This window comes from Silene latifolia, chromosome Y (genome assembly GCF_048544455.1).
Source record: "Silene latifolia isolate original U9 population chromosome Y, ASM4854445v1, whole genome shotgun sequence".
Lineage (NCBI taxonomy): Eukaryota > Viridiplantae > Streptophyta > Magnoliopsida > Caryophyllales > Caryophyllaceae > Silene > Silene latifolia.
The window spans coordinates 135,045,907-135,064,658 of record NC_133538.1 but is presented as its reverse complement, the minus strand read 5'-3'; the positions used below and the strand labels follow the sequence as shown (position 1 = coordinate 135,064,658).

The following is an 18,752-nucleotide window of genomic DNA, read 5'->3' as shown; positions in this document are numbered from 1 at the left end:
AAATTTGAATGTTAACTCCAAATTAAATCATATTGCAACTGAAGAGACATGCATGTGGATTATTTTGGTAATGAAAAAGGATCTTCATAGATTTATAAAATATAATACAAACGGTACTTATAATAATCCTTACAAAATACAAAATATTAACTAAAATTAATTAAAATCCAAGAGATTCAAGTTGAACAATCTCCCTTTCAATCTTCCTAATTTCTATTTGCGCTGGTTCCCGATTTACCCTTACATAGCTTATCATATCATCCATATTTGCTTGCACGTCCTGCATCCCTCTTGTTATCGCCAAGTCTCGTACATGAGACGCTCTGTTGATTAGGATTTCCAACTGAGTGTCAATCTCTCGCAGCCGAGCGAGAACATTTCTGCGATCCATTGTGTATTCAACTAAGAAAGCAATAAACTGTCTATCCATCTGAAACAAGTTAATTAAATTAAGAAGCAACAACCGCACAGTCAGTTAAATAGATAGTTAGAAAAATCGATTTGGGTTTGGGATTTGTTCAATAAAATCGATTGTGACAAAAACAAAAAAACTCAAACAATAATTGAAGATAAAAGCATAAATACCTTGATTGAGAGAATGGAGGAGTATGGAAAATAATCGATTAGGGTTTGTGTTTTGAAGGATAATTTTTAGATGAATGGAAAATGTCTTTTGCCTTTTAAAATGGGAAAAGGAAGCATTAGGGTTTTAAAATCGATTTTTATTTTTATTATTAAAAGTTGTGACTTGATGTGATTTGGAAGTCAAATCATTTTTAGACTTATGACTTTTTGCATGCCACCGGATTTTCTTACACACACAACAACATTAGTCATTTCAAGTTGTGTTTAGTCAAATCAAATTTGAATTGTTCTTTTTTTATTACTCTTTATGGTTTGTATTATGTCAAATCAATTAAATTGTTCATTTCATTATTCTTTTTGTGTTGTGTTTTTTCAAATCAATTTTAACAGTTGAAATATACAAGTAAAAGAGATGGAATTGATTAAAAGTAAATAAATGGAAAATACTAGAAGTCCATATTTTATATAATTTAAATATTATACAAATTAAAAACTTACAAACCGAGATGAATACCCAAACAGGAAAAATTGTGGATCTGGGTACAACATCCATACATACATACTAAATTAATTTGAAAAAGAATTAACAATAACATTTTCAAGGGAGTCATTCTCTTCCATGAGAATGATCCTCTCCTCCTTTTTTATTTGGAGGTCTCGTAAAGCAGATGCATAATTTGCATACAACTACAACTGCTCCGCCTCCGACAAGACGTCATGACTAATGCCCATCTCCCGAATCTTATCAAGGTAGTCGTTGATCTTCATCTCTAAATCGTCTAAGCGGCGGATGTAGTATTTGTTCCTCTCGATGTGTATCATTGTTAAGCGAATGTTCTGATCCATTTTATGAAAGAAGTTTGGAGTTTAAAGATTTAGGGTTGTTTAGAGCTTAGGGTTTTAAGAGATGGAGAAGGAAAATAGAAATGAATGGGAAATGGTTAATTGAGAAACTAGGGTTTGCATTTAGTGAATGTGTATTTATAGATGAGATAATGAAACAACATGTGTCGTTTCAATTGCCACGAATTTTATTTTAATTAATAAATTTTGTTGAAAGAGTTGGAAGTTGTTTTTAAATAAATATGTTTAGGAAATGACATTTTGTCCTTCAATATTCCAATACAATGAGTACTTCTTTAATTAATTTAATAATATGAAATTGTGTCCTTTAAAATTCTTTAATCGATTTTTTTATTTATGTAAATAGAAATTATCGATTTTTTTTACTTATATGATAACGTTACTTTTTTAATCTCTTATATGATAACGTTACTTTTTTAATTTTATCCCGTGATATCTTAACCAAATAATTACCAAATTTATAGAAAAGTTTTTAAATGCTGAAATTGTTTACGTAAGATATATTTAATCTAAATTGTTCAAGTAAGATAAATTTAATTAAAATTAAATAAAAACAAATGCTAGTAATCATAACAATTCTTGAATATTATTTGATCGAAATAAACATTTTACACAAGAAAGCACCATAGGTGACTTGGAATTACGCCAGTTCTAATGATATAATCCCTCTCCATCTCCCAATAGTTCCTCCATTCACCTTCTACGTCGCGATCATCAATCTCATAATAATCTAGAATAGCTTGAATGTCGAGTACGACGATTCTTTATCGTAAGTAAGTTGGATACGCCCAGTAGACAATTTAGATGTCATTTTCCTTGTAAGAGGCCTTCTTTGCCTAGGAACGACTGGGTAAGTGTCACAACCAGGTAAAAAACCCAACCTAACATCTGCAAGATCAATAAATTTCTGACGATTGATCATCACCCTTTCCATGAACTCCTCCTCAATTAAGAACGTCGGATCTCTACTGAGCAACTTGTCATAGCTTTCTAGGGTTGTTACAAATGAGGGGTCGCAATATGGTGACGGCAAGACACCCATAATTTTAATATTTGAAAGATTTTGTAGTTGAAAAAAAAGTACAATATGACTAAATCGTAGGGTTTTATAGGGAGTGTGGAAAATCGTAGGATTAGGTTGGCGGGAGAATTAGGCGGAAATTTTTCAACAAAGTTGCTTTAAATTAAAATTAATTAAAAGTAAATTAGGGAGAAAACCTTCCAACTTCCACCGTAAATAGTAGGTTTTATTCTTAAAATTAAAAATAATTAAAAATAAAATATGAGTAAAAATTAAAAATAATTAAAAGTAAATTGAGATTAACCTTCCAACTTCCACTGTAAATAGTAGGTTTTATTTTTAAAATTAAAAATAACTAAAAATAAAATATGAATAAAAATTAAAAATAATTAAAAGTAAATTGAGATTAACCTTCCAACTTCCACCGTAAATAGTAGGTTTTATTTTTAAAATTAAATATAATTAAAAATTAAAAATAATTAAAAGTAAATTGAGATTAACCTTTCAACTTCCACAGTCAAAGTTGTTCAACACAGCAAACTCTAAGTTATCATCAACTCCATCACCTTCATCTTCTCAAAACAACCTTCATCATTTTAAAATGTCGAATAGTTTTGATTTAAATGCTCTGTATATGGAGGAGGAGGGAGAAAACGAAGTCACTGACGAGAATGACACAACCACTGAATTGTTACGGCATGCAGCACATGTTCTGGAAGGTAATGAAGACAATCAACACGCTATTGAGCCTACGGTTGGTGCGGAATTTGATTCAGGGGAACAATTTGCCGCTTTCTGTTATACTTACGCTTATAAGACGGGGTTTGAACTTCATGTTCGTAGTAGGCCACTTTTGGCTCCCTTCAAGGAGCAGGGGGTACGTCGAAACGGAGTTGGGGATAAAGAACCACGATTCCACATGATGAAAAAGATTAGGCTTATGTGTTCAGAGGGCAATACCTCGAACAAAAGCTCGTGTATAACATCATGTAAAATGTATGTATTTGGGAAATTAAATCACGACACTGGGAAATTTGTAATATGTAATTGTGATTTGGTACATAATCACGATTCGAATCCTGAAGTTAGCCGGCATGTAGTCAATTATAGGCACATAAGTGAATATTTCAAGACCAGGTTGATGTTGAACGATAGAGCTGGCATACCAATTACCCGGAACTTTAACACATTAGTTAGGGACGTTGGAGGGATTCATAATCTACATTTCAATGGACAAGACGCGAGAAACTTCATCAACAGCGAATGTCTCAAAAGTAGGTTTCGTGGTGACGCTAAAGAGGTCTTAAATTATTTCGAGGGCTTAAAAGCGCAGAATCCAGATTTTTACTACGTTGTTGAAAGGGACGCGGATAATAAGCTGTTGAACATTTTCTGGTCTGATGCACGATGTCGTGCCATGTACAAGGCTTTTGGTGACCCTTCGTCGTTCGATAGTACATTCCTAAGTAACAGGTACCAGATGCCTTTCTGTCCATTCGTTGGAGTTAATCATCATGGAAGTACAATATTATATGCAGCGGCTTTATATTCATACGAAGACACCGAGTCATTCGAGTGGGTGTTTGAGAAGTGGATGGAATGTATGGGGAGAGCTCCGACCGTCTTAATAACTGATCAATGTAAAGCAATGGAGGGGGCAATCAAGAAAATGTTCTCGGATACTAATATAAACATAGATTATGCCTTTGGCATATTCTTCAAAACGCTGATAAGAATTTAAAAGACCACCCACAATTTCCTCAGATTGACAGAGATTTGGGTACGCTTGTGCACGAGAGTATCACGGAGGAGGAACTGCAAGATATATGGGACGATTTCATGGAAAAATACAACTTGCTACGCAACAAATGGTTGAGGGGTGCAGGGGATATGAGACAGCGGTGGATGCCTGTTTTTTGGAAAGACACTTCTGTGCGGGTATGTCTTCTACTCAGAGGAGTGAACAAACAAACAGATTTATTAAAACGTACATGAGCATAGAAACCGGCCTGATACAATTCATGAAGCAGTGTGAGGATGCCATAGAGAAAAATATGGAGGACAAGAAAGTCAATAACGCCAAAGACATTAAGAGCCCACTTAAATGGGATCCCATGATATTATTCGAGGATATATTTAGTAAGGTCTACACAAACAGTAAATTCGGAGAGGTGAAAACTGAGGTATATGGTTGTATAAGCACCAACGTCAAAACTCTTCCAAATAGTTTGGGTTTCATCAAGAGGTTTAGGGCCACATCAAAAGTGACAGAAGCATTTTGGAAGAAATATCGAAGAAGTTTTGAAGTGAGTATTGACACAATCACTGGTGAGTATAAATGTGGTTGTAAGATGTTTGAATTTAGAGGGATCTTATGTTGCCATATCATGAAGTGCCTTGATGTGTTGGACGTAAAAGCTATCCCAAACAAATACATATTGGATCGCTGGCGCAAGGATTTGGTTAGAGGATACGAAAATATTCGGGTTGGGTACTACAACCCGGATGAGTCAGAACGTGTTAAAAGGTCTCTTAAGATAACGGTAAAAAATGATTACATTAAGAGGTTGGCTATGCAAAGTGAAGGGTCTTATGCCATTTATAATAGCAGAACCAATGAACTAATCAAAGAGTTGGAGGCTCATCTGGGATACAGTCTATAGATTCATTTGCGGCAGGTGGAGTTTCCTCAAAAATGTGGGGTCGTAGGAGACTACGACCCAGGGAGACTATCATAAACACACCTCAACAAGAAGGTGACATTAGAGACCCCCCCGACAAGCGAGGGAATGGCAGAAGACGTATTGTAAGACAGACAAAGTGAAGGAGAAAGACAAATGATGAGGATCCGATGACCACTACGCTCCCCCCAAATACGAACCCAACCCGACATGTTGCAAACGATGATGCTTCATCCTTTATGAGTGGCTTTAGTGGTACACAAAATACTCCACGTTTTACAGCGTCACAAAATACTCCGACGTTCTCCCAATCACAACAGACTCCACAATTTAGGTCACAATATTCAAATTCTCAATATACTAATTATAGTCATAGGTTGTAAATAGGAAGTATGATTTTTTTTTTTGTATATCATTTGACTTCTTTAAACAAATAATGTATGATCAATCAAAATCAATGACTATTTTTCTTAATTCATTTTCACAGTATTGAGTTTATGTCTTCAAGTATTAGAATAGCATTCGGTTAACTTGTGCAAAATTATGCCAAAAACAAAAAGAAAAACCCACAAGAGGATTCGAACACGAGACACTTAGTAAGGAAAGCATCAACTAAACCACTGCACCCACTAACTTATACTGTCATATGTCCAGTCCTATATATATATATATATATATATATATATATATATATATATATATATGTATATGTATATATATATATAGTAATAGGATCAAATGAGTCCTCCTCTTACATGTGAGTCCATAAGTTGTGGGAAATAATCTGTATACTTTCCTTAAAAATAAGGATTATAACGAATTTATAAGATGATTACGAGTCATAAAACTAAATTGCATAAACAAAAGTAGAGAATGAAGAAACAACCTTCGGTCCTAGCAAAATCGACCTAAGAACAATATCGCAATGATATTCACCTATCAGTTGCACCCAAGACGATATGAGATATGCCCTTTGCTTCTTGCTAGAATCGATCCCCAATTAACTGATTAATTTTTAGGTTTTTGTGTTTTTCTTTGATGAGAAGAGGCCAGGTCAGAATTAGGTTAGAAAAATTCACCTCTTAATCTCCCTTTAACCTTGTATTATGAGTGATTAGGGTAGAATTTTCTCTTCCTATTATTCGGCCCATATTGACCGAAATTAGAGAGATTAATTTCTCTTTTTTCGGTTTTTCTACTTACTCAAAATAAGGAGATTAAATCTTCTTAATTTGGTAGTATGCAAAATGTATAAAATGTATTAAATATAAATTGTCATTTATATTATTCCGCATTAACAAGTTTACACACAACAGCTTGCGGTTGATTTATTAATACGGGTCAATAATAATTTATTATGACAATTTCGTATAATTATCATTTGCTGATTAAATATAACCGATTACATTTAATTACGAATTAACATATTAATTCGTCCAAGCTAACATTATATACATTAATTAAATATAACTTATTATATTCAATTTACGAATTAACAGTTAATTCGTCTCAACTAATATTATTTAATCGGCATTAAATAATTGTCTCATCAACACATTGACTAACTGTTTAGTCATATAAGGCATCAATGTGATTACATTTCCATAACCACATCTCTCAAACACATCCTTTAGGTGTGACTTTTAGGGACAAGTTGATCACCGCCATCAGTATGATAATAACGTCAAACTTTCTAGCAAGCCAACCGTTATTAGGTAATCGTTAATCAACTGATAAAATACGAAGTATACCCTTGTGAACCTATAAGAGATTTATAAATGTTATCACACTAATTTGTGGAGGACACAAGCTCCAACAAACTCCCACTTGTCCTCACAAGTGTATGTGCGATAACCGATTCTCATATCCTAAAATTTCTCCCACTCAATGTAAAACAATTTGTAAAATCCGTATTCACAAAGGTCGTATTTTACAAGTGATCTGTATCAAGAGTGGTTTCCCCGAATAGAGAGTACTTAACTGATAAACGAATCATCATTCGAGCATGGCCATGCATTTCAGTTACAACTCCTCGAGTGGCCCTGAGAAATAACTATACCTGATAAGGGTTGGATATTTTCCTCAACTCGAATCCTGCAGATGTAAGCACAGTATGAAATGACTCAGAAAAAATCTACTTAGCCTCCAGTTACGGCAGATCGTGAGAAAGAAACCAAAGTCACCCAAAAATTGCCTTAATCTCAAGAAACAGTCGATAGTCAAAAGAATCGATTCTAGGAACACAATGGATGTCCTATCCATGACCTGGCACCGAATGTTTTTAAACATTTAGGACTCCATTACGTTGTCACAAACATTTGTCCTACGAGGTATCGTTATAATCTCGCATCTGTGATCGATCAGTCAACCGTTTGACTTATGGCTCGTTGAACCCACCATCAATCGACTGCACAATATAATAGCCAGAGTTATCAGCTCATTAAGGCGATTACGGACCAAAAAAAATATAATATAATTCAGTTCACTTTGTGGCGTTCAATGTTGTCAGTACAATCCACATGAAAAACAAAATATTATATTAAAACGATGAAGTTATAAATAGTATATGAAAAAGATAATGTATCAAATACATAATCAACTACTACAACTCAGGAGCACGTTTAATTCCCATGGAAAAAACGTGCCCTTCATGCTTATCAAAATTCAACGGTTTAGTGAGAGGGTCCGCGATGTTATTCCGAAGCTATCTTGTCAATCACTATCTCTTCTTGCTTCACGTAATCACGGATCAGGTGAGCTTTCCGATGTACATGTCTAGATTTTTTGCTAGACTTTGGCTCCTTAGCCTGGAAGATGGCACCTCTATTGTCACAATAGATGGTGATCGGGTCATTTGAACTAGGAACTATCGTAAGTCCTTGTAGGAATTGACGCATTCATATCGCTTCCTTAGCTGCTTCTGAAGCGGCGTAGTACTCGGATTCAGTGGTAGAATCTGCTACAACACTCTGTTTGGAACTCTTCCAGCTGACCGCAGCACCATTAAGAGTGAAGACGAACCCGGACTGAGATTTTAAATCATCTCGATCCGTTTGGAAGCTAGCATCTGCGTAACCGATTGCGCAAAGCTTAGTATCGCCTCCATAAGTCAATACCCTATCCTTAGTCCTCCGTAGGTACTTGAGGATATTTTTAACAGTTATCCAGTGTGTTTCACCTGGATTCTTTTGGTACCGACTCGTCATACTCAATGCATATGCCACGTCTGGACGTGTGCATATCATGGCATACATGATTGATCCTATTGCAGATGTATAAGGAACATGACTCATGCGCTCAATCCCTTCAGGCGTCGTGGGTGACTGAGACTTGCTCAACTGCTTCCCAGACGTCATTGGAAGGTTCCCTTTCTTGGAGTTGGTCATGTTGAACCTCTCAAGAATCTTATCCATATAAGACTCCTGACTAAGTGATAACATCCGTCGTGATCTATCTCGGTAGATACGGATTCCCAATATGCGTTGTGCCTCACCCAGATCTTTCATCTAGAAATGGTTCTTCAACCATTCTTTAACCGAATATAGGATAGGAATGTCATTCCCAATCAAGAGTATGTCATCGACATACAATATCAAGAATACAATCTTGCTCCCACTTGACTTGATATATAAGCATGGTTCCTCGACCGATCGAGTGTAACCATACTCTTTTATCACCTGGTCGAAATGATGATTCCAACTCCGAGAAGCTTGCTTAAGTCCATAAATGGAGCGCTTAAGCTTTCATACTTTCTTAGGATGTTCAAGATCTATGAAACCTTCGGGTTGTACCATGTAAAACTCTTTCTCCAAATAACCGTTTAGGAAGGCGGTTTTCACATCCATTTGCCAAATATCATAGTCATGAAATGCAATCGCTAAGATTATCCGGATGGAACGTAGCATGCCTACAGGTGTAAAAATATCATCATAATGCAATCCGTGCACTTGAGTGAAACCTTTTGCCACTAGTCGTGCCTTATAGGTATCTGGTTGCGCGTCTACAGAACGCTTTATTTTGTAAAGCCATTTGCACTGTAGAGGTTTTACCTTATTAGGTAAATCAACGAGATCCCATACGTCATTCTCATACATGGAGTCCATCTCGGATTGCATGGCTTCGAGCCATAGCTTTGAGTCGGAACAGGCCATAACACCTTTATAGGTAGCGGGTTCATTACTCTCTAGGAGTAAAACGTCATTCTCCTCGACCATACCAATGTATCTGTCCGGAGGATTAGAGACTCTACCCGACCTCCTGGGTTCCTTAGGAATATTAACCGTATCATCAGTTGAAGGAACATCTTCCTCAATCCGTTCCTCGGTTGTTGGTTCTGGAATCTCCGACAGCTCGAAGGTTCTATTACTCGTCTTATTCTCGAGAAATTCTTTCTCTAAGAACGTCGCACTAGCCGCAACAAAAACTCGATGTTCGGTAGGCGAATAGAAGTAATGACCAAACGTTCCTTTTGGATAACCTATAAAGTATGTCTTGACCGATCGCAGGCCAAGCTTATCCTCGTGTCTCCACTTGACATAAGCCTCGCAGCCCCAAACCCGAATAAAGGACAAGTTAGGGACCGTTCCCTTCCACATTTCATATAGAGTCTTGTCGACAGCTTCAGTTGGACTTCGGTTAAGTATAAGAGCAAATGACAAAGAGCAAAACCCCATAATGAATCAGGCACTACCGTGTGACTCATCATGGATCGAACCATATCAAGTAAGGTTCGATTTCTCCGTTCGGACACACCATTTAATTGAGGTGTTCCAGGTGGAGTTAACTGCAAAACGTTTCCACAGTCTTTGAGGTGTTGATCAAACTCATTTGAAAGATATTCGCCACCCCGATCTGAACGGAGTGCTTTAAACTTTCTACCCAGTTGGTTCTCAACCCTGTTCTGGTATTCCTTGAATTTCTCAAAGGACTCACTTTTATGCTTCATCAAGTAGACATATCCGTATCTACTCAAATCGTCCGTGAAAGTGATAAAATATCTATAGCCATCTCTAGCGGTAATTGACATAGGTCCACATACGTCAGTATGTATGAGTCCTAATAGGTCATTAGCGTGCATTCTAACACCTTTGAAGGAAATTCGAGTCATCTTGCCAATGAGACATGATTCACACGTGCCATATGTAGAAAATTTGAATGCGAGAATAGTCCCATTATCGACGAGTTTCTTTACACGTTTCTCATTTATGTGTCCCATTCGACAATGCCATAGATAGGTTTGATCTTTGTCACCAACCTTTAATTTCTTATTATTAACGTGTAATACTTCCGTGGTTTGATCTAAGATATAAATTCCATTCATGGAAACCATTTTGCCATAAATCATTTCATTGAAAGAGAAAATACAGCTATATCCTTTATTATAAATGAAAATCCGTCTTTATCAAGTACGGAAACTGAAATAATGTTCTTAGACAAACTGGGTACATAGTAATAGTTATTTAAAAATAACTTAAAACCACTAGGGAGTTGGATTACATATGTTCCCTTCGAGACAGCAGCAACTCTGGCTCCATTCCCGACTCGCAGGTCCACATCACCCTTTCGGAGAGGTGTGATGTTTCTTAGGCCCTGCAAATGATTACACAGATGAGAACCACAACCAGTATCAAGTACCCAAGTTCCGAAACTTGCATGGTTAATCTCAATCATATGAATATAAGATGACATACCAACAGGAACGACGCGGCCTGCTTTAATGTCCTCACGGTACACGGGACAGTTCCTCCTCCAATGTCCAGTCTTGTGACAATGGTGGCATTCAATGTCACCGCCCTTGCTCTTTGCCTTGCCCTGGGAGCCACTAGTCTCACCAGGCCCACTCTTACAATTTCCTGGCTTCTTGAATTTTGGCTTACCTACAGTTAGGTCGCCTGGAGCTTTGCCCTTACCTGTACCCTTATTGGAAATCGTGAGAACATCCTGCTTCATGGATTCAAGTATAGAATCCCTCCCAAGGAATAATACCCAAGATAACCTCTTAATAAAATTAATATTATTGATACTAGAACAATATTAATTTTGAATAAAATTGACCCAAAATATTGTTTTTGGTCTCTTAATTTTCGGTTTAAGAGAAGGGAGAAGAAGAAGTAATTTATCTCTCTAAAACTCTATATTTTAGATGATGTTAGAATGAATGAATTAATTAATTCTTCTCAAGAGTAGTGTATGTACCAAAAGACAAACCCTTGGCTTGTGTAGGTTGGAAAAACCGGGTAGGGGAGGGAGAAAAGACCAATGCATGATTCTCTATTCTTCCCAAGAAAAGACTAGTCTTGCATGGCTAGGAGACTAGGTTTAATTATTTTGTTTCCACTCAAATAATTTAACATAATTTAAACACCATACTCCCTTCTAATTTCGGTCCAAATGGGATAAAATGGATTCCATTTTATCTTTGTCAATTTGTCAATTTGTCACATGTTATAAGACATGTAAAATTGTCATGTATTTTTAACATATTAAAAATCAACGTATTAATAAAATACGTCATGTACAAAATCGACTTAGTAATTCACAATTACTTGTACCAAAACACTTTACCAACTATAAATTACAACATCTTGTATTTATAATAAATTATTCATTCAGTTCAATTGTTTCCGTAAACAATAATTTTATCTAAGTAATAAAACAATTCGATCAGTTAGACCGTATCTTATTTAATCAAATTATAATGAGATACGTAAATATTACTTCCAAAATAGTCCGTCAATTTTAAGTAATTTAATTAACTCGTATCGTCATACGATCATTTAAATAATCAATTAAGAGTGTTACCCTTTAGGTATGACCTAAGGGGATCAACTGATCACCACCGTCGCACGACAGTAATGTCAAACTCTAGTCAGCCAATCATTACCGATATGTGTGGACCAGTTGACAGTAAAAAATTACTTCCCACATGTATTCTTAAAATGAGACTTAAACATGTGATCATCATGATCGACAGTTGTGATCGCATTATTGTCGGAGGACACATATTCCAACAATGATCAGACAACTATTTATACTGATAACTCCAAGTTAGACAACATGAGACGACACGTGACGACAAACCATGTTATGACACCACTTAGAATCTTAGGATCACCAAACTCAATGCGAATATAACCAAACAAAACAACTACTAGAGCATATAACGAACTTCCTCTAGCCACGAGCACAGTGTAAGAATTAATGCCGTTAGAGCTGTTAGGTTCATATACCTATTATTAGACTCCTCTAATAGTGAACTAATTAACTTATTAATTATTTGTTCTTTAGATCTAGTGGATGCATAACAAAATGAAAGATTTATAAGAAAATTAATGTTCCTTACATTGTTAGATGGTTCGAAATATGTGGGCACAAGTAAGGTCACCTTCCTTCACTTGTTCTTGAGCTAAATATTGTGGATGATCCTCCTAAGACTCCAAGTATAGAAGCCACTCCAATAAATTGCACCCAAGATTAATCCCAAAAATTCCTACTAATATTAACTAGATATGTAGTAGAAATATAACCTTAATAATACTAATGTTCTTATATTACTACCTCTAGTAATAGATGATAAGTATTAGTATTTTTAGAGAGGTTTTTATGAACTTGCATGTGAGGAAAGTTAGAGAGAAGCATAAGCAAAAACAAGCAAAACTTTCAACAACAAAAATGAGCAACAAAATGCTCATTTTAATGTGCCAAAACCGGTGGCATCATCAAGGGTAGGAATCTTTTGCCTTTTGTCTTTTACTCCTTTGTTTAGGCTAGGTAATATAATGTAAGAGTAGGCATGATTAAAGCTTCATATGACAAATCACTATCATGCTTTTTTCAAAACAAACAAAGACAAAAGAGCATCTTGTGCTCTCTTGTTTTGGCCGAAATATAGGCCCTATTTTGGTCCATATTTGCCTTTTGTCATTTGTCCCACAAATGCTTATAAGTCATATGTTTAACTATCTTACATATTTAATTATTAATGTAATCATTTAACACTTAAATATTACAATTAATAATATAATATACACTCCACTTTTTGAGTAGTATACTACCATTATATCAACATATAATGGGTCCCATAATTACTAGTTAGTTAAAATTACAACTTCTTGTAACTTTAAATAACTAATTACCTCTACCTCAAAACTTATATTAAAACCTCAACTAAGTTAGTAATTTAACACTTACTTACTAAATTAAATCTTATTTAATCACATTACAATAAGACGCAAAATTTGCACTGTCATAATTAAGGAATTAATTAATCTGTATCTCATACAATTAATTAATTATCTATTTGGGCCTCATCCTATAGGTGTGACCTAAAGGGATCAACTGACCACCACCGTCACACGACAGTAATGTCAAACTCTAGTTAGCCAATCATTACCGATTAATGACGGTCGATCATTGTATAAAGAATCATCCCTCACGTATTCTTAGTATGAGATTTAATAATGATATTTAAATCATGTGATCGCACTATTGTTGAGGACACATTTCCCAACAATCTCCCACTTGTCCTCGACAAGTGTGTGTCACCAATTCTCTTGTCCTATTACAATCTCCCACTCAATGCAAGGTGTCTTGCAGGTCGTACTTACATTTGATCATATCTTGAGTGGTTTTCTCGATCCGGAGATTAACGTCCGACCGAATTATCTATCGAGATACCTTCCGAGCGTGGCCACGCATTTCCAATTAACTACTCCTCGAGTGGCCTTGAAATTTCAAACAACCCTGACAAGGGGTGGACAATTCCTATCGCCCTATTCCCTTCATTCAGCCACAGTCCATCATAACCCAAAATATACCCAGTTTGACCTCATTTACGAAATCGTAGAGTATAAATCAAAGTTAATCAGAAGTTGTGCCAACTTGGGCGAATAGTCTCTAGTCAAAAGAATTGACTCATAAGAATACTATAGTAGCTCTTGCCACGACCAGGCTTTATGAATGACCAGAACTCTATAAGCGGTCATTTGACAGAGTGTCCCATCTGATCTGCCTATGTGATCGACTAGTCATCCCATATGACTCTATGGCACTTGAACTTGCCATCAATCTCATCACACTCTAGTCACTTGGAGACGTCACCTCATATAAGTAACTAGGGGCGAATACCATGTCAATCCAGTTCACTTTAATGGGGTTCAATTTGTCTCTACAACCTATTCGGATACGACAAGGTAGCGGGTGAGTTTAATAAAACTCAAACGATAAATGTGATTATCACATATGAATAGTCAATACACTATCACTACTTCACATTCTATAATATTTAGTGTATTATTAACACTAGTTAAAATGCAATACAAGCTTGGCAAGTGGATATACCCAATATCCATATATTCCAACTTTATTAATTGCTATTTCCTTCTATTCAATGTCATCTCTAATGACATGAATTTATCTAAGTATATGTCTAGACTTCTTACTAGACTTGGGCTCTTTAACTTGGAAGAAGCTCCTACTGTTATCGCATAACTTGTGACAAAATCATTTATAGAGGGATTCACCCTTAATCCCTACATTGACGATATTATCACAATTTACTTAGAATCCTTTTGTTGAATTTGCAATGCGCGAAACTAAAATACCTTTCTTAGTCTCTTACTCCTTTGTCAATAAGAAATCCTAGGATTACTACAAATCCCTTATAGTTTGGAAACTAAAGTTTGTGCAACCCTTCAACACGTAACTTAGTTTATCATCCAAACATGTGAATTCAAAAACTCATTACAACTTTATAATTGATTTTACATAAGTAATATGTTACATTAAGTAACAAAGACATAAGGAGAATCAAATTCATAGCTTATGGACATATAATGATCCCATCATCATAATCGTCTATTTGATCAATTTTAGTTGTTTATCTAATGTTTCTCTACGCAAGTAATTTATGATGATGATGATTTTAGAACAAATAACATAATAAAACAAGTGATTTGGGTTGAAAACCAAATCACCAATATCCAAAATACAACCCGTGTTTAAAGGATACAAACCAATTTCCAAGTCACACAAGGAAATCAAAATAGTTCTAAAACATGAAATACATCATAAAATTAAAGACAAAGCAAATTAAAGCCAAGCTTCCTTTGATCCATCACCACGGTCGGCTACTCTAGCTTCCCACATGATCCTCTAGGCTTGCTTCTCCTTGCCTTTGTCCTTGGTAGGAGGCCCTATTTACAATAAAAAGGGTAATCATCACAACTAGTATCATCATACCAATTGAGATTGAAACATAAAAGATAGGGATAGTTATATACCTACTGGAATAACCTTTCCAGCTTTGATGTCGCCAAGGTATTTGGGACAGTTCCTCTTCCAATGCCCAACACTACAACAATAGTGGCACTTGTCTCCGGAGGGGGCACTGTACTTGGGCTTGGAGGAGCTTGCTTCATAAGTCTTAGCTATGTTCCTGTTGGGAGTTCGCTTTTTCCCCTTCTTCCCGCCTTTCTTGAAGGTTCCCTTGCTCTTATGATTGACATTGAGCATATCTTTGGTGGTGCTAACACTTAGCCCCATGTCCCTTTCGGCTTGCACAAGCATTTTGTGCAACTCATCAAGGGAAACTTTCTTATCTTGCATATTAAAATTCACCCGGAATTGAACATATGCTTTGATTTTATTGAGGGAATGTAGAATTCGATCATTTACGAGTTCATTTGGAATTTCCACCTTATGCATTTTCAATGTCTCAACATGCTCCATCAACTTGAGCACACGAGGGCTCACCTTTTGGCCCTCTTTGATTTTAAGATCAAAGAATGCGGAAGCCGCCTCATATTGAATGACCCTAGGAGCTCGTGAAAACATGTTCACAAGTTTCATGTAGATCTCATGAGCGGTGCTAATCTTTATAGCACTTCGTTGGAGTTCGGCCTCCATAGCAAAGATCAACACATTTTTGATTGCGGCCGACTCCCCGTGGTAAACCTCATAGGTTTGCCGAGCGGCGGGGGTGGACCTAGTATTAGGTTCGGAGGGAGATGCCTCGGTAAGGTAACGAAGCTTGTCGTCACCTTGCGCGGCCAAGCGAAGTTGCGCGTCCCAATCGGCGAAATTAGACCCATTCTATTCTAACTTACATCGATCCATAAAGGATCGGAGCCATGACACATTGGTAAGCGTAGTGGAACTAGTGGATGCGGACGTGATTGGAGTTGCCATTGCGGTTGATAAAACAAATTTTAACTACAAAATAGGAAATGAAGGAATTAAATATCATCTATCGTTTTAATAATACTCATAATTTTAACTACAAGTATTGCATTTATGTAGTGACCTCCACCCAACTACATAAATGATCCCGAGATCCAAATTCATATCAACTTGGGCAAGGTGAGCCGATTCATCCCTTATTAATATAACTCGGTGGATTAACTCTTTAATCGATTCTACTTTTAGAACTCTCGGTCGATAAAAATTACTCTAATTCTCATCTTTAGCCCGGAACACATGCGACTACGGTCAATAATACTTCCGTTGAGCTCAATCCAAATTTCGATGTAATAACATTTTATTACCCCACTTCGCCAACGTAACAAGGTTTGTATTACGGTGAAGCCGGATTAACTCCCTTATGAAATTGGTACTTCATGGGTTTCTACTATTTGGTAAGGGTTTATCTCAATTATTATATGTGTGAGGTCTTTTCAATTTATTATCTATCACGTTTTAAGGAACTAAAGCGGTGAAGTACGATAATTATAATTGACACGGTCGATGACTCGATGTAATATGCATGTGTTGTTATGGCGATTTGGCAATGCATGTAACATATTAAAAGAAATGCAAAGCAATAAATAAAATTCCTAGTATGGCCTTCCTAAAATAGAAAATCAAATAATCTATTACATATTCGGAAACCAACTCCTTTGGTCCCTTGAATCTTCAAATGGCACGCCTCCCAAGACACCGTCTTTATCGGATCACCTTTCGGAATGGCACCCTCTTTGAAGATGCTCCATAATTACAAATAATAATAAAAATACAAAGCTCTTCCTATTATAATTTGTAAAATGGAAAAACTAATAAAAATAAAAATAAAAGTGATACGAGATTACATTAAATTACAACCGAATCAATATTCCCTTTCATTACGGGTAATATCGATTAAAACTAAGACCATACTAAGATAAAATTACATAAATTAAAGACATTCAACAATTGAAATATGCAGCATTATAATATGTACCTATCATGCAATATCATGTGCCAAATCGCTCTATTTAACTTATGTCGTACATATAACCCGGTTTCATGGAAATGCGTGATAATAACCTTTTAAAATCACTAATTAACACTTAAATCACATCTAAGCTCAAGTTAATTATCCTAACACATTTTAGGACTAAAAATTCAGTCATCACTAAATTTTTGACAATAATTCAACTTGATTTAAATTTATGCTCATTTTTGACCTTAAAATCATTATTTATATGAAATAAATCCAAATTAAAATATAAAAATTTCAAAATTTGAATTTTAAATTTTTGAACATTCTGGAATAATTACATGACACTCATAATGTCAAAAAACATGGTTAAAATTTTCGAATTAATTTTGTTGCAATTTATCGGTTTTATCTCATAAAATACATAAAGTATCCAAAAATTAATCCAATAATTTTTACAACCTTAGATCCGATTAGTGGGATATTTATGCAACTTAAGATAATTTTCTCAAGCCATGCAATACGGTTTAGCTAATTTTGCTAAAATAGTCACTATTTATGCCATTTTTACTCTAAAAATCCATAAATCATGCTAAAAGAGATATTTTAATCTAGAAATATACATACACTCTGTAAATATTGCATGTGACATCATATTAAAATATCATGGATTAATTCAAGATTTAACTATTTTTAACCATTTTACTTCTTTTAATCCATTTTTATCTCATAAAAATCATAAATCATGCAATGTTAATCACATTAACTCGACTTTTTACACACAACTTGTAAAATATTCATGTGAGGTCATATAAATTTTCCAAGGTCATAAACGAAGTTTAACTATTTTTAGCATTTTAATTCCCATTTTAGTCATAAAAATGTTATAAAATGACCAAAAATCCTTAAAATGTGCAATAAATTTCCATAAATCATAAAAATGACCTAAAAACATTTTAGGACCAGAATATATAACATGCATGGTGATTTCGTGGCTTATGCTTATAAATCACAAATTTTTAATTTTATATGTTAACCTTTTAACTCGGAAAAACAATAACCGATTATGCATGCAACATCCTTATGCTCTGATACCACATGTAAGGTTCATATACCTATTATTAGACTCCTCTAATAGTGAACTAATTAACTTATTAATTATTTGTTCTTTAGATCTAGTGGATGCATAACAAAATGAAAGATTTATAAGAAAAACAATGTTCCTTACATTGTTAAATTGTTCGAAATATGTGGGCACAAGTAAGGTCACCTTCATTCACTTGTTCTTGAGCTAAATATTGTGGATGATCCTCCTAAGACTCCAAGTATAGAAGCCACTCCAATAAATTGCACCCAAGATTAATCCCAAAAATTCCTACTAATATTAACTAGATATGTAGTAGAAATA

At 35.3% G+C, this 18,752-nt stretch overlaps 1 protein-coding gene across 1 annotated transcript; it reads left to right on the top strand.

The window, feature by feature from the left end:
- Positions 1 to 3,071: 3,071 nt before the first annotated feature.
- LOC141628982 (protein FAR1-RELATED SEQUENCE 5-like) lies at positions 3,072 to 5,133 on the top strand. Its single transcript, XM_074442062.1, has 3 exons — positions 3,072 to 3,943; positions 4,168 to 4,408; positions 4,501 to 5,133. Exons 1-3 carry the CDS (start codon positions 3,072 to 3,074, stop codon positions 5,131 to 5,133), a joined length of 1,746 nt encoding a protein of 581 aa, XP_074298163.1.
- Positions 5,134 to 18,752: the final 13,619 nt, after the last annotated feature.

Excerpts from the sequence above, each read along its gene's own strand:
- LOC141628982 (XM_074442062.1), top strand. The coding sequence starts at position 3,072 with ATGTCGAATAGTTTTGATTTAAATGCTCTGTATATGGAGGAGGAGGGA. Across the intron at positions 3,944-4,167 it reads AGTACATTCCTAAGTAACAG|ATTATGCCTTTGGCATATTC; the intron begins GTACCAGATGCC and ends ATATAAACATAG. Across the intron at positions 4,409-4,500 it reads GGAAAGACACTTCTGTGCGG|TGTGAGGATGCCATAGAGAA; the intron begins GTATGTCTTCTA and ends TTCATGAAGCAG.